Raw genomic sequence first — 14465 nt, 5'->3', positions numbered from 1 at the left:
TGTGCACCATGCCCTTATTTGTGAAAAGAAGCAGTGAGCATGCCCTCTATCTAAAGCACTGTGAACACGTGACTCATAAGCCACTGAGACTGCATGCGAAACTGCACAAAACCTACATGCACCTCGCTTAACAACTTACTGGAGGGCTGTAACAAATGGTGAATCTCAAGTAAAAAATGTAGGCTACTCAACTACAGGAAAAAATTAATCTGTGGAAAAAATATGAAATCCATAAGTGTGTGTCACCATTGGCACCTTATTACAGTTATGAATCCAGACAACCTGAATAAATTACTTACGAGAGGAGCAGTGACAGCAATGTCAAACTGCTGGGGACAGCTCGATGTAACAACCAACTTCTGAACTATACGCCGAAAAAACATAAAAATCAGCGGTGTGAGGGTTTAAAACATGCTAAAGTACATTGCGTTTCATGCACAAAAATTACCTGAAACCGAGCCAGTTCTTCACTGCACTGTAATTCGATGTCGACCTTAAACCAAAGTGAAAGAATTGAAACTCCCGGCTCTACTCTTCTCTCACTTGCCAGACTCCATAGGCAACACTGATGGTGTAACTCCCAAGTCCCGGCTGAGATAGCTTTCTGGGATCACACACACAGACAGTTTTGGAGCTGCCAGCGCACCCGAGTACTTCACAGGTCTTTAAAAGACCATTTACGCGTTAATAAGGCTTTGTATTTCACCCCTTCTTAGAGCCCCTAAATCTCCACTCTTCCTATTGCTGTAAGAATTAGCCCCCATCCCACTCCCCACCACCTCCAAAATCATTGTGCCTCTGGCATTTAAAGACCTGTGCCTCCAGACACTCTCAGCCGAGCCCCTAGCAGCTGGATTCTGCAGCACCCCGGCTGAGATACACAACTGCCGCCTGAAAGCAACAATAGAAGGTGACTTGTGCGCCCCCCATGGAGGGATGCTGCGCCCCCCACAGTTTGAAGACCTATGCTCTAAGGGTAATAGATAAAAGAATTTCAACGTCATACCTTAAAGAAGTTCTAACCAATAAACCATTACCTCCAGTATTGCACCCCAAAACCTGCATGTCCTTGCAGTCATCATGCTTGCTAGGGTGGAGCAATTATGGCGGCCTACATCCAGCTATGTTTCAAAAGATGTTCGGACCTCCCTCCATGTTTCAATCAGTCATGGGAACAGCGTTTCTCCGCTCAGACTAGTATTTGGGAAACCACGTACTTACAAATGTAAACTCCCCCCCCTCTCATTTATATGTATCCTATTGAGAGTATATTACTAGGTCCTGCCTCTAATCATTCTCATCCATGTTGCTTCCTGTAGCTCCCTGCAATTGCTCTGCATCATTCTTGCGCGGCTGATTTGTGGAGTAGTCCTTTAATGCTTTCTGCAGCGATTCAGGGTCTAAGAAAATCTTTGAAACACCGTTCATCGTGACTCTGGTACGAGTAGGATAGAGCATATCGTAATCAAGGTCTTGAGCGCGTAATGAGCATTTCAAAGGAGCAAACTTCCCCCGCGCTTCCTGAACCTTGGCGGTAAAGTCAGGGAATAGCAAGATGGTAGAGCCCTCATACTGCAAGCTCCCTATTTCTCTGGCTCTTTTAAGAGCCGCATCCCTGTTTCTGTTGTTTAGAAGCTTAGCAATGATCAGGCATGGAGTTGCTCCCGGCATAGGCCTAGTGCGCAAAGAGCGGTGTGCATGGTCAATCACAAACATGGAGGAGAAAATTTCCCGGGCCAATAGAGTCACTAAAAGATTTTCAGTGAACAGCTCCATATTTCCTGTGGCGTTGGACTTCGGAAAGCCAGTAATGTGAATATTCCTCCTCTTAGACCTAGCTTCCAAGTCCTCCGCTTTGTCTTCCAGCTGTGTAAGAGCCTTATTTAATTGCTTTTGAGCCACTTTGGTCGTCGTGTGGGCTTCCTCCACCTCCGACACACGTCTCTCCGCCGTATCATTTATCTAAGCGTTCGGATATACGCTCCATGCTATAGACTAATGAGTCTATTTTCCCATCTATCGAACTTAGGCTTAATTGTATGGTGGCTAGGATTTGACAAAGGTCTTTAGGCACTTCCTCAGACTTATCGCACTGTTTTGGGAGGGCTGATAATCACCCAGCTCATAGGTCCTTGTTTTACTCTGCTCATATGGAAGCTTGGATTGGACGTTATCCACCTTCCCCATCGTTGGAGGGTTGTCTGCTACCACTCAGACTGTCTCCACTCTACTGACTCACGCAATGGGAATTTGCACTGAATGAGGCAAAGACAGACCTAGCCAACTGAAAGTGTACCACACTCTCACTTTAACGGGACGCTCAGCGAGTTGAATTATGAGGTGGAGAAAGGGCAGAGTGGTGCATCCTCATAGCATGCCCAGCGCTCCTGTGCCCACCCGTGCGGCAACCCAGGGAGCTGAAAGAGCCTTCAAAATGATATCGCCCAGCACGGAAGGCTGCTGTGAGGGGGGTGAGAAAAAAAGATCCTCCCCCAAGGGCTGCACAAAATACCTGCCTCCTACCCTCGGTGCTCAACTGCTGCAGGCGACACGCCCCATACCGCTATGGCCGGAGCTCAGTTAGGCACTGTCTTGCCCATTAGTTGCGTAGATGTAGGCTTAGTTGTAAGCGGTGACGGAGGTGAAACGTGGTGCCTTGAAAAAGTAGCTTGTCTCCCGTAGGCCACTTCTAGGCCCCTCTTGTTGCAGCACGCGGCTGCATGACGCGTCCGCCTGCTGCATGCCGCGTCCGCCTGCTGCAGTGGATTCGTCTTACTGGGAGGCTCCAGCCAGGGCAATCGCTTCTCTCCCTCTGACAGTCTGTGCTGCACGCCGCCAGAGGAAGGCGCTGGGCCGCGAGCAGGCCTCTCCACTACGTCCGGCAGACTCCCCACGCCTCTACTGCTAGCTGCGGCCGCGGCCATGCCCCAGGTCATGCATCGAGGAGACCAGTGCGGAACGCTCACGGGCCACAGACGCCCCAGGCAGCACCAGCGCTTGCTAGCTATCGAAGAATGGATGGCAGCGAACTGCCTTAAGCTGAACGCCGGAAAAACGGAGGTGCTCATTTTTGGACCTCTCTCTCCTGACTGGTCAGCAACCTGGTGGCCTGCAGCGATGGGCGACCCCCCCACGCCGGCTTCTAAGGTTAGGAATTTGGGCATAATCTTTGATGGTGACCTCAATTTTCTAGCTCACGCAAACAAGGTAGCAGCAACAGCCCACCACAAGCTAAGGCTGATCAGGAAAATTCTCCCATTTTTACCGGACTCTGCTGCTAAAACCCTGGTCACCACCCTAGTGCTATCGTCCCTAGATTACTGTAATGGTTTGTTTCTAAATGCTCAGGTAAGGGTTATCACCAAGCTTCAAACCATTCAGAATGCAGCTGCACGCCTGCTCTCTGGGACTCCTAAGTTCACCTCCATAGCAAACACCATCAGGAAATATCATTGGTTGACCATCTCCAATCGAATTAAATTTAAATCCCTGTGTATTGTATATAAATCACTGAATGAGACAGGGCCTCAATACTTTAAGGATCAGTTTAGATTCTATAAACCAACCAGACAGCTTCGATCGGCCAATCTAAACTTACTAGCCACCCCACGATCAAAAACTGTCTCCTGGGGGGGCCGTCGCTTTTCGGTTGCAGCTTCTAAGATGTGGAACTCTCTACCCCAGCACATTAGGATGTGCCCTTCCTTGCTACAGTTCCGTAAGGGCCTCAAGACGTGGCTGTTCGACCAATAATTTGGTCAGCACTTGGCGAGCCTCAGGATGATCAAGGGATTAATCTAGCGCCAAGACGCCTACGGGGAAATCGTGCGCTTAACAAATGGCAAAAATAAATAAATAAATAAATACAGCAGCTTCTCCCGCACGATTTCCAGTGTCGGCCGGGGGTCCGAGGGCCCCCCTCTACAGAGCCGTCTCTGGGCAGCCCGCCTCACTCCGCAGTAGGCCTCAAGGGCGGACAGTAGAGCTCCCTTCCTCTTCTCGCAGGTTATGGCGTCTCCGTACCGCTTTCCAGGCCAGCAGCGGTATGTATCGATGCAGCAGCACTTCCACAGCAGAGGCTATTAAATACAGGGTACAGCAGTCGGTAAGATGCCAGGATAATTACGTATAGTATTGGTGGCTTAGAGGAGCTCCATTACTGCACAGCCATCTTGCGAGCTGGCAAGCTCCGCCCCCACAGCCTAAATTGTAATTAGGCGGTCGTAATTGAAACTACGATGGGGCCCGGAAAGCCTCCGACTTAAGGTTGCAGGCTTTTTGGGCCTCATCGTAATAAGGCCCTTATTTTTTGATTATATTTCACATTTCATTTGCATTATTACAGAATGCGCTTTGTCTCTTGTAAAAGGATTTGTTTAGTCCCTGCTAGCATAGGCAGAGTTGTCAGGGGAATCTTGAGGATCTGGTACCTCCTGTTCTTCTTTCTTTTACTTAAAGAACAGTCTTCCCTCTGCTCTCATTTTTATCTATAATCATGAATATTATTGTGGCGTCCTGTTAAAGCATGAACATTTTTTTTTTTTACATAGGATTGTATGGACACACCATTAAACAGTATGACCCTTCTGGAAAACTCATTCAAGTCCTGGGCACTGCTGGTAAGGCTGGCAAAGCTTTGAATCCACTCCAGTTTGACCAGCCCGCTGAGGTATGTGTGGACACAAATGGAGAAATTTACATCGTGGATGGAGATGGTGGACTAAATAACCGTCTTCTCAAATTGTCACCAGGTGAGTATCCCTGCTACCTTTGCAGGACTGAATATCTAGTAGTTATGTAAAAACAATGTAAACAATCAAGAATTGTGTGAACCCAAGTGTGGAACATCTACTGATGGGTGCACACTCCAACCTTTGTGATTGCAGCTGTGCAAGTTTGATGGTAGAACTTGGGTAATGCATCTTGGACATGTGGGTGAGTTTTTGGCTCACAGCCACATTGGGATTTTAACAGTGGCAGGCGTGGGTCTGTGCATAACAGTGTAATTAATCGCAGGAGAGCACAGGCCTTGAAACTGATCTACCAGGGCAAACCATGCTCATACAACAAATGGGTGTCGTTTGCAGGCCATTGTCAGAGACAGGGGTTCCCCCTCCCCCCCAAAAAAATACGTAACTTTAAAAAACAAACACATTTTATTGGTTTTACAATTATCATGTGGGATCCATTACAGTTCGGTCATTCAACATGTTTTACACTCAATATGTAAACAGATTGCTTTATCTCTTATTGGTGTTTTCAGTTTAGATCATGCAAATTATCCCTTATCCTACTAATCCCTCCCAACTGCCCCCCTCCCATTGCAAGCCTTTTCCATATGCTAATGATTAAGATATTGATACTCTAATATCTAGTTGTAGTATTGTCTTATCTGTGCTACCTCCCACCCTATAGCTCCATCCGTTAGGTGTGCTCGTGGATATCTGGGTTAACTTGCTGTCCCGTGTGGGAGATGTGACTCATCAGGGCTGTAAATCCTATTGCCGGCCGGCTATTGCCATATGTACTGATCAAGATTGACTTATAAATCTTCTCTACATACGAAAACCTGGAGTCTGACCTTCATTCATTCTTATGAACATTGTTTCTAAATGTTGGGTTCTGACTACAGGACTGATGACTCTGTACTGGACAGAACCGGCCAATTTAAAGCACTGCTGACATTCTGAATCAACCATACACAGCGAATAAATGCATTCTGGTATATCATGAAGGCATTTCTAATTGACTACATTTCTGTATCATCTTGGTGTTGAGTTTAGGCAAAAACACGACTGGATTCAGATAACGCCGGCACAACAAATGATGAGTGCTAGTGTGAGAGCTTAAAACCAGAGGAAGGCAGACTTAAGAGAGGGAGCAAGAAAGAGAGAGGGAGAGCTAGTGAGAGAGAGGAGAAAGCTGTACTGAGTTCAGCACTGCACATAATCCACAGTGGGGCGGGCAACTGTTCGCAAGCATAGTATGTGGAGTTTACACCTTGTGTAAAGTGTGGAGAAGTGTGGCTCAATGGTTAGAGCAGGCAGACCTCGATGCAGAGCTCTGGACAGGGACCAGGGTTTGATTCCTGCCCCGGCAGGTCTCGGGCTCATTAATTCCCCTGACCGGATATTCTCGCCTCAGTGCCTATTCTGATCATGGGTCCCACGCTGCAACTCTGCGCAATCGCTTGCTTAGTCTCCACAACGGCCCCCACAATGCGAGGGATGCCTGGTCTGCACTATGGGGTGCCCAGGAGTGGACACTTCACAGGGAAAGCCAGGAAGGGTTCCCTTGCGGTATTCGTACAAGCGCCGGGAAATCCACTGCGGGTAGCTGTGCGCTATACAAGTACAAAAACATTTACAAAACCATTTACACCTTGCACAAAACAAAAAAGGTGAAATCTCGATAACTGTTTTGTAAATGTTTCCAAATGTTCAGTAGCTGTATGTATTTCAATCAGGCTATGTTCGAGCTAGGTTTGTGGTGCAGCAATTCGTACATCAACCTTTTCCTGACACTGATTTATCCACTTGCAGTTGCTTGTTAATGGAGACATAGGATACATTTGCATAGCTATGAACTTCTGAGATACCTGGCATAGATACGTAATATTTTCTTTGAAATAAAGAATGCAGAGTGTGCTCAAAATGGAACTTGTGTTTGCATTCAGTACACATTACAAAAGGCTGTCTAGAATATCGTACTCCCTCTTCATATATTTATTTAAACTGCTGTGTACATCAAGGAACAGCATGCTTTATAAATTAAAAGTAACCTTTGTGTACAGTCTCATGGTAGGATGAAAATACAATTTCTGTCAAAAGCACTTGCAATGAGACACTTTCACCTTACAGTGTTAGTCAAACCTGGAATCCCTTTGTTAAACAGCTGCAACTGAAATATTTCAGTATCTACTTGTTTAGAAAACTGAATTAAGTTTTCTGAATTTGAAAGTTAATCGGGGAGCCAATTTCTGTATTAATTTCAAAGGTTTTGTAATTCGGTCTTCATTGCTACAACAAACACCTGCTGTACGATCCCCAGAATTTTCCTTAATTCAAATCAGAACATATAACAGATGCACAGGAGAGGAAGAGGCTTCAGGTTCTTCAGAACTAATGCCACTTAACTCCTACAAGTTTCACCGGACCTCCGCCCACTCCAAGACGGTCACTGCTATTAGAGGGATAGGACTGTTGAAGTCTGGTGTGAGAGCGCCAGTCATCTTGGAGTGAACACTGAACACCAAAACACGGTTTGAAAATTGATTGAATCTCTCCATAAATGTTAACCGGCCGCTATTAGAGAAGAATGTTTGACAGTATGAATGCAACGTTTGTGTTCCTCTTTAAGTAGGTTATTATAGCCTTATAGCCAGCTGAAGCGGGCTATACCGGCTATTAAAGGCTCGCTCCAGCGTTAAAGGCCCGAGCCGAAGGCAAGGGCCTTTAACAAGGGAGCAGGACTTTAATAGCCGGTATAATCCAGCTACGAAGGGCTCTAAGGCTATTAGAACATTCTGCCACTAGAGGGCAGAATGTTCTAACAAATTAAACAAAGGCCTCTCGGAGCCCGTGGGGATTGAAATCCCCTTGGGCTCCGAGAGGACTTTGTTTAAACAACATTGGACTGTTGCTCTGCAGGCTGCTACCGGCCCGTAGAAGCAGGGAGCACTCCATTGTCTGCAATTGAGTGCTCCACATTTCAATGTTCTAATTTGTATTATGTAATGTTGACATTGAAGATGCGTAGAGTTACACATAATGTGGCTGACACTGAGCACAAGTGCAAGGCAGATCCCCACTGGTCTCATCCGAACATGAACAAGGAAACTTTCGGCAAGTCAAAATTAAAATAAAACATTTGCTCAAGATGAAGAGTATTGATACTTTTTGTACTGCCCAAAGTGAGAGTGGCAAAAGTTTCTTCTGGCCCATGCTACCAGGAGAGTTGTGCCTAGAGACAAAGAGGGGAATTCTTTGGTTTGTGGGCGCTTGACATTTTCCTATACTACAGGCAGTAAAAGAGAAAAGGCTGTCACTCACACTACCTGATGCTGAAGTGGCTATCTTTATGGGCTGGCTTAGTGTACAAACACTGGCAAAGTTATGCTTGGTCTACAGATTCAATCAATCAATATAAACTTTGTTAAGTCTTTGAAATAAAAACCATAAAGGTGCAACAATTCAAGACACACACTTCACAATCCACCTCAATATCAACAGTTTAAAAATCATCCTCCATATCAACAGTTTAAAAACACATAGATTAAATACACAGTTAAAATGGTCCTACAAAGATCTAAAAGATTATAAATTTCCTACACTTCAAAGGGGTTTAATCGCAGCTGTTTCTGAACATAACAGTGACTTTTAAAAAGCTAGGGATGCTTAGAATAATGTCTCCGTAAGCATTTGCAAGTATATGAGTGCAGGGTAAACCTGATTAAAGTTAGCCTTTTTCAGTATAGGGAGAATATAATGTTTCCTGGGTAATATTTAGAAGCTACAATCATCATGAAATGTAGTGTGTCCTGCGCAGACTTACCAACGCAGATGCAGGACGTAAAATTAAAGCCCCTATTCCCACACCTGTGGATAGGCAAACAAGAAGGGCAATAGGACCAACAGATAACAGATTAAAAATGTACGCTTCCAAGCTCCGTCCTCCCATTTGGCTGTGAGGGATAAACAAACAAGCAGTAACAGAGCGGGTGGCAGGGGCAGCGGTGTAGTCGTAATGCACAAAATAACTTCAATCCAAAAACTCGAGCAGATGCAATGCATAAAAAAATAGCACGCACAAAAGAACATTAAAAAAAGAGTCAAAGCACATGTAACAGGGGCAATCTCCTGGGAGGGTCCAAAACACCAAAAGGCAGGACTACTTAAGCATTTTCACTAAACAAAAGCAGGCATTTATGAAGGGCACTAACAGGAACCAGTGGAAATGATGGGAGGTGCTTGAAGCCATCATTGTAGATACAGCATGTCTTCAAAGAGAAAGTGGATGCGCTGCTTAGATGAGCCAGTACCCTGGGCCCTGGCCCAGCCAGAGGAGCAAAGTTTTAAAATGTGCAGAAACAGTTTTTTGTTTTTTTATCGGAGCTGCTGATCAGCTTTCAATCTGTAGCGGTGATTTTAAAATAAAATAAAAAAATCATGATGTTGGTCTTGGGGAGCCTAGGGGTGCAGGGTATTCATACCCTGCCCTCTTATATTTTTTAGAACTTTTTTGACATGCGAGGCCACTGTGTACCCAAGTCCTAAAATGGCTGCCGCCACATCGTTGTTGTGGGGCAGCCAATTCAGTCAAATTATTTTGATCTGGTGGATCCATGGATCTTCTGCAGCATGATCTATACAATTATTCTTTACCCTTAATTTCGCAAACACTATTTAGCAAATTTACACCAAAAGACAAAAGCACACTTTCTGGACCAAGATTTAGCTTTCTGACAAATTTGGTGTAATTCTGTTTGGCCGTTTTGACTGTAGCTGTCTCTAATTTTACCTATCAAAAAGTGTATGGGGATACCGCATTTTGAAACCCCTCTCTTTTTCTTGGGTCATGTTTGATGATTCACCAGAAAATGTCCAAACAGGAACTGAGGTGGATAAACTTTTTGAGGGAAAGTTTCATGAAGATATGTCAAATGGTGCCAAAGTTATAATAAAAAAAAATGTTTCTCCTTTGGAAACGCTATTCTGACTATAACTACCCACTGGCGACCACCACTGGGTAATATTTATATTCAGGGCCACTGGAATTATGCAGCAGATTGAGGGTCAAATTATGCAGCATGGCTGACTAAATGATGCAGCACAAAGGCCAAATTATGCAGCGTAATGCATCACATTTTGTGACAGTATTCGTTTTTTAATGTTTGTACACTTGTTAACACTATCAGGGCAAAAGTTTAGTTTTTTAATGTTTTTACACTTGTTAATACTATCTGGGCAAAGGTTGCACCATATTTGTAATGGTTTAATGCTCTGTTTAGCAATAAGCCACAGAAAGCTGACCAATCAACCTTTGCAAAGGGCCTTCTACTGAATGCAACATGTTTTTCTAATAACTTTTAATCATTTGAGCAAGAAACAATTTTTTTATTGTTAAAATCAGCAAATTCTTAATTATACGAAAAGTTCGAGTCTAGGCAGTGCATGCGCCGTCTCTTTGAGACATGCTGTATTCACTGTGTGAATTTACAGCCCACCCATTTACTTTTTATTGCTTACTTCTGTTGTCCTTCAAAAAGTCTTCCTCACTAGTGGTTAATCCTTCTTCTTTGTCCTGACTTCTTGTCATTTGTATCCTCCCAGAGAGCAGCCCCTAACTTCCCATATCTTCACGCTTTCTTCTTTATGCGTTGTTTTTCGGGAACTCTTTTTTTTTTCTTTCTCGCGCTCCTGTTGCATTACATTGTTTCTACTACAGCCATGCAGGGCTCTAATTACTGGAATGGGGCAGCGTTTCCTTTGATCAGGTGTCAGCATGCCGGCTGATTCAAGAGGTGAGCGGTGTGCCTGCTTCGCAGCCACCGTGCTTAATCTTTTAGCATGGTGGCCACGCTCCTTTCTCTTATCAGCTCGGCGACCTATTCTTAGATTATACTTAAACCAGTCCCTACTAAATTTTAATTGTTAAATGCAGACTGATGTCCCCACATAATATAATATTATGCAATTATTCCTACAGAGAGCAAGTTACCCCCATGGTGTTAAGTTGTTTAATTTTTGAGTCACTGCATCAGTGATCATGAGAAAACTGCTCATCTCAGAAGTTACTGAGAAACGGTGCTGGGACGCGCAGTCCCTATTCATCATCAGACGCTGTTTTCACAGTACACCTGTTCCGTTCCCCAGACCCTCCTTTTGCCTCCTTTAAATCATTGCTCTTGTTTTCAATTTTTCTAGAATTAAACATTGCCCGAACTAAGCACAATTGAGGCGTACTTGTAAGGGCGAGCCTTATCGCCCAAGCACTGTCAGTCTCTGAGCGGGCCATGTGAGGCGGCAACAACCTGAGCCAAAATATTTCTTTGCAGCTATGGTTTCTTAAGATACATGGTTGACCCACCAATTTGAAAACTGATGAGCTCGGCGTGATTGGCAGGTGTACTCTTATGGGTGATTCATGCGTTCCAACCACTTTAGGGCAATCGCCTGTGTGCCATTCATAAGAACATTTACACTTCCTGCACAGAAGATCTTGAAGACTAGTTAGTCTTTTGATGGAAATTGGACACGAAAGGGCACCGGTCATCAAAATAAAAAACAGATTAGGTAACGGATGTCACTTTTATGTCTGACTTTAGATGCATTTAAAATAAAGGTGGCTTCGGGTCAATACAAACATAATCAGAAGAAAATAAATAATGGTCATATCTCTTCGGATTGTTTTAACGAGTGCTTGTTTGTACAGCTGTAAAAAGCCGTAAATAGGATTAATTCCAATCTTTGCACACATCTTTAAAACCAGGTTTCACCATTACACAATAAACATGCTAGTCGCAGAAAAGTTATATTCTTTATGTCGGAATTTGTACATTGCAATTTCAACCACTTTTTCAAGATGGCTGCTTCTTTTTGCACTATGAACAGGACATCTCTTATTCTCTGCTGCTGTTGGGGCGAGCAGCTGGCTAGCTCATGCTGATATTGCCAGAAAGCGATTGCACTTTGTAAGTTGGAAGGTGGTTTATATTGAAGCATGTTTTTCACAACAGTGCAAGGAAAAGGAAACGTGTCCCTGCAGTGACGCCTATTCCAAGTCACTAATGTTTATCGGGGCTTACTGTGTAAGTAAGTGATGCATATTTGCAGGTGGGTGTATGCCATCACTGGAATTGGGGGTGACTGTATTTTATAGAATACTGTGTTAGGTGATATTGAAGAGTGCCAAAAAGATGCAACTTTGTCTTTCAAGATAACCTTTGTTAGACCTCGGCCAAGCTGAACCAACCGGCTATCACCAGTGGCCCATTGGAAGGAAGGATGATAAAAAGAGTTGCCTCACTGAGATCTCTGACATCCAGGAACAAAACAACTTGTTTTCTGGTACTAATTTGGTTCCCTTCAAATGTAATTGAGGCTTTGACTCGGATACTGTTGCAGGCTTCTAGATAGGTGTCTGTGAGCCAGGTATCTAACCTCCCCTTCTGATTTCAAGGAGGTCATGCTGTTGTATGTGCTTACTTGAGTCGCCCCTCTCTGAGATCAGAGTCACCACTGGCTAACCGCCCAGCGAAGAGGGCATTTCACCAGGAGCCCTGTGGATTCTTAGCTTTTCTTCTCCCTCTGCATTATAGGGAGAGCTCATTGTGTCCTGGTGTTATTGTGGGAAGGTGATGGGGGCTCAAGAAACAGTCCAAGCGGATTACTACTTTTTTGCATGCGTGTCTTAGCTGCTGTTTTCCTCTTGTGGCACTGCCTCCCGTGAACGTGCCTGTTGTAACTTATCATTTGGTCCCTCCCACTCCTTCCTGACTCCCCCATGCCTCCCTTCCACTTGGTATGGCCCGTACTGTCCCCTGAAGGCTGCAGTGGAATGTTGGGTTGTTTCTATCCTGTCAAGCTGGGGGCACCTATGTTCAAAAGAACTTAATAAATGTTCTTGAATCTATAATTGTGTGGACTTACATTACTACACTTTTTGGCGACGAGGTAAACGGAGCAGAGCCAGGGTCAGCGAGGTGCCTCTCCCCTGGAAGAGTTTGAGCTTGGACGAGGAGGAGAAAAGAAAAAGAAGAAATTTATGACTTACCCGTTTTGGAGAGCCGGTCATACCCTGATGTGAAAGGAGGCTGGTTGCATTTGCCCTCCGGATAACATACCACGTGAAGAACTGAATACATGAAGAGCCAAAGTGTATTACGGCAGTGGCAAGTTTGAGTTTCAAGTTTGAATGGATGTACAGTGAATTCCAAGCACGAAGTGATATGGGAAGGAGTCGGAAATAATTTTATTGGACTGGGAAAGGAATAAAGGAGAAAGTAAAATCAGATTCAACCTCTGGCGTTTCCGTGCAATTGTTATGATGCAGGAAAGCAAGACCCAAGTCGGAAACAGAGGGATTCGTGCAAGTCTATGAGGTGAGCCTTTGAAGCAGCGTGAGGAGAAGGGAGCGGAGCAGGGAATAAAGCTAAATTTCCGATACCGCAAAAGAAACTGACCCGAGGCAGTGCGCTTAGCGTTCGAGGCATGAGTGAGTGACAGCATTGGGAAGCGGGTATCTCCAAACACCAAGAATTATCGGAGGCGAGTAAATAACAGTCTCAGCGAATTCGGGAGTATTCATATATGTTATTGGGAGGAAGATTACCCGAAGGGTACCCAAGCTGGATAACACTGAATCGTAGTGAGCCTTTGAAACACTGTGAGGAGCGGTGAGAGGAACATAGTGTGCAGTAAACATATGAAACTGAACGGTGGCAGCGCGTAGTAGCTGTGTGAGGAAATTTCTGAGAAACAGAGTGTGTAGCAAACCTCTGGTACCGTGTTTGAAACTTAACTGAGGCAGCACGTTGACGCTGCATGAAAAAATCTGAGAGGATCAGGGAAGGCAGTAAACCCCTGTTGCCGCGCGTGAAACGGAACTGAGGCAACACCTTGAAGCTGCGTGAGGAGATTTGAGAGGAACAGAGAGTTTGGCAAACCTCTGGTTCCGTGTAGGGAACTTAACCGAGGCAGCGTGTTGAAGCTGTGTGAGGAAATCTCAGAGGGGCAGGGAGTGCAGTGAACCCCAGTGGTGGCGCTTGATACAGATTTGAGGCAGCGCGTCTAGTGAGAGATACGTAATCTCCGTGGAACTTTGACTTGAGGTTTACAAGGATCGTGAATCTACAGGCGTCATGAGCAAAGCATTTTAAGCGATCTCAGGTGGCCTAGAAGGGAAGCAGGAGGCGGAGCAGGAAACTAGACCTTCAAATAAGATCTTCATCGGCCTGAAAGGAACTAACGTCTGTTACGTAGAGTTACTGAGGGGCCATCTTGAGTGTGAAAAACACCATGTGAAGTAACCCGGACACATTCTCAAATTGTAAAGAAATACATATGATAGGCGGTAGAAGAAGACTAAAAAAAAAAAAAAAAAAAAAAAATGTATATAGTCATTTATCGTAACCGGAACCACAAATTATAGCACGAAAGTCACTTCGAGACGAGCCTAAATCCAGTGTTCAGTGTAAGAGGTACTTCGGAACGTTCCCATTGGGCATTTCACGCACCGGGTGGCACTGGTAAATAATCTACGGAGCTTCATGTGCTGGGAGAGCACGAAGACTGTATCCTTTAAAAGTTAAAATTTCAGGGAGAGAGTGTAAACTTTGTTGTGTGAGGAGCAAAAAATAAACAGAAAGTAGTCATTGACACTTGTGAATATAAGGGGCAAAGTAAAGAGAAATTTTCGTTAGAAGAGGCAAAATGTGTAATTTACCGCATCCTGAGCCATTAATG

General features: G+C 44.7%; 1 protein-coding gene across 4 annotated transcripts in view; it reads left to right on the top strand.

Annotated features, from left to right (window-relative positions):
• The window catches only part of NHLRC3 (NHL repeat containing 3), a 110303-nt gene that overhangs the window by 46005 nt on the left and 49833 nt on the right, over positions 1 to 14465 (top strand). For all 4 annotated transcript variants that reach the window (XR_015299342.1, XR_015299341.1, XM_086935063.1 and 1 more), the window contains one exon: positions 4551 to 4751. Coding sequence is in view for 2 of the 4 variants with exons in the window: in XM_086935063.1 (XP_086791189.1) it covers positions 4551 to 4751 (201 nt within the window). In the remaining 2 variants the exon portion in view is untranslated. The remainder of the gene's footprint in view (positions 1 to 4550; positions 4752 to 14465) is intronic.

Source organism: Lissotriton vulgaris, chromosome 8 (genome assembly GCF_964263255.1).
Source record: "Lissotriton vulgaris chromosome 8, aLisVul1.2, whole genome shotgun sequence".
Lineage (NCBI taxonomy): Eukaryota > Metazoa > Chordata > Amphibia > Caudata > Salamandridae > Lissotriton > Lissotriton vulgaris.
The sequence above is the reverse complement of the archived record's forward strand: the minus strand, read 5'-3'. Positions and strand labels throughout refer to the sequence as shown.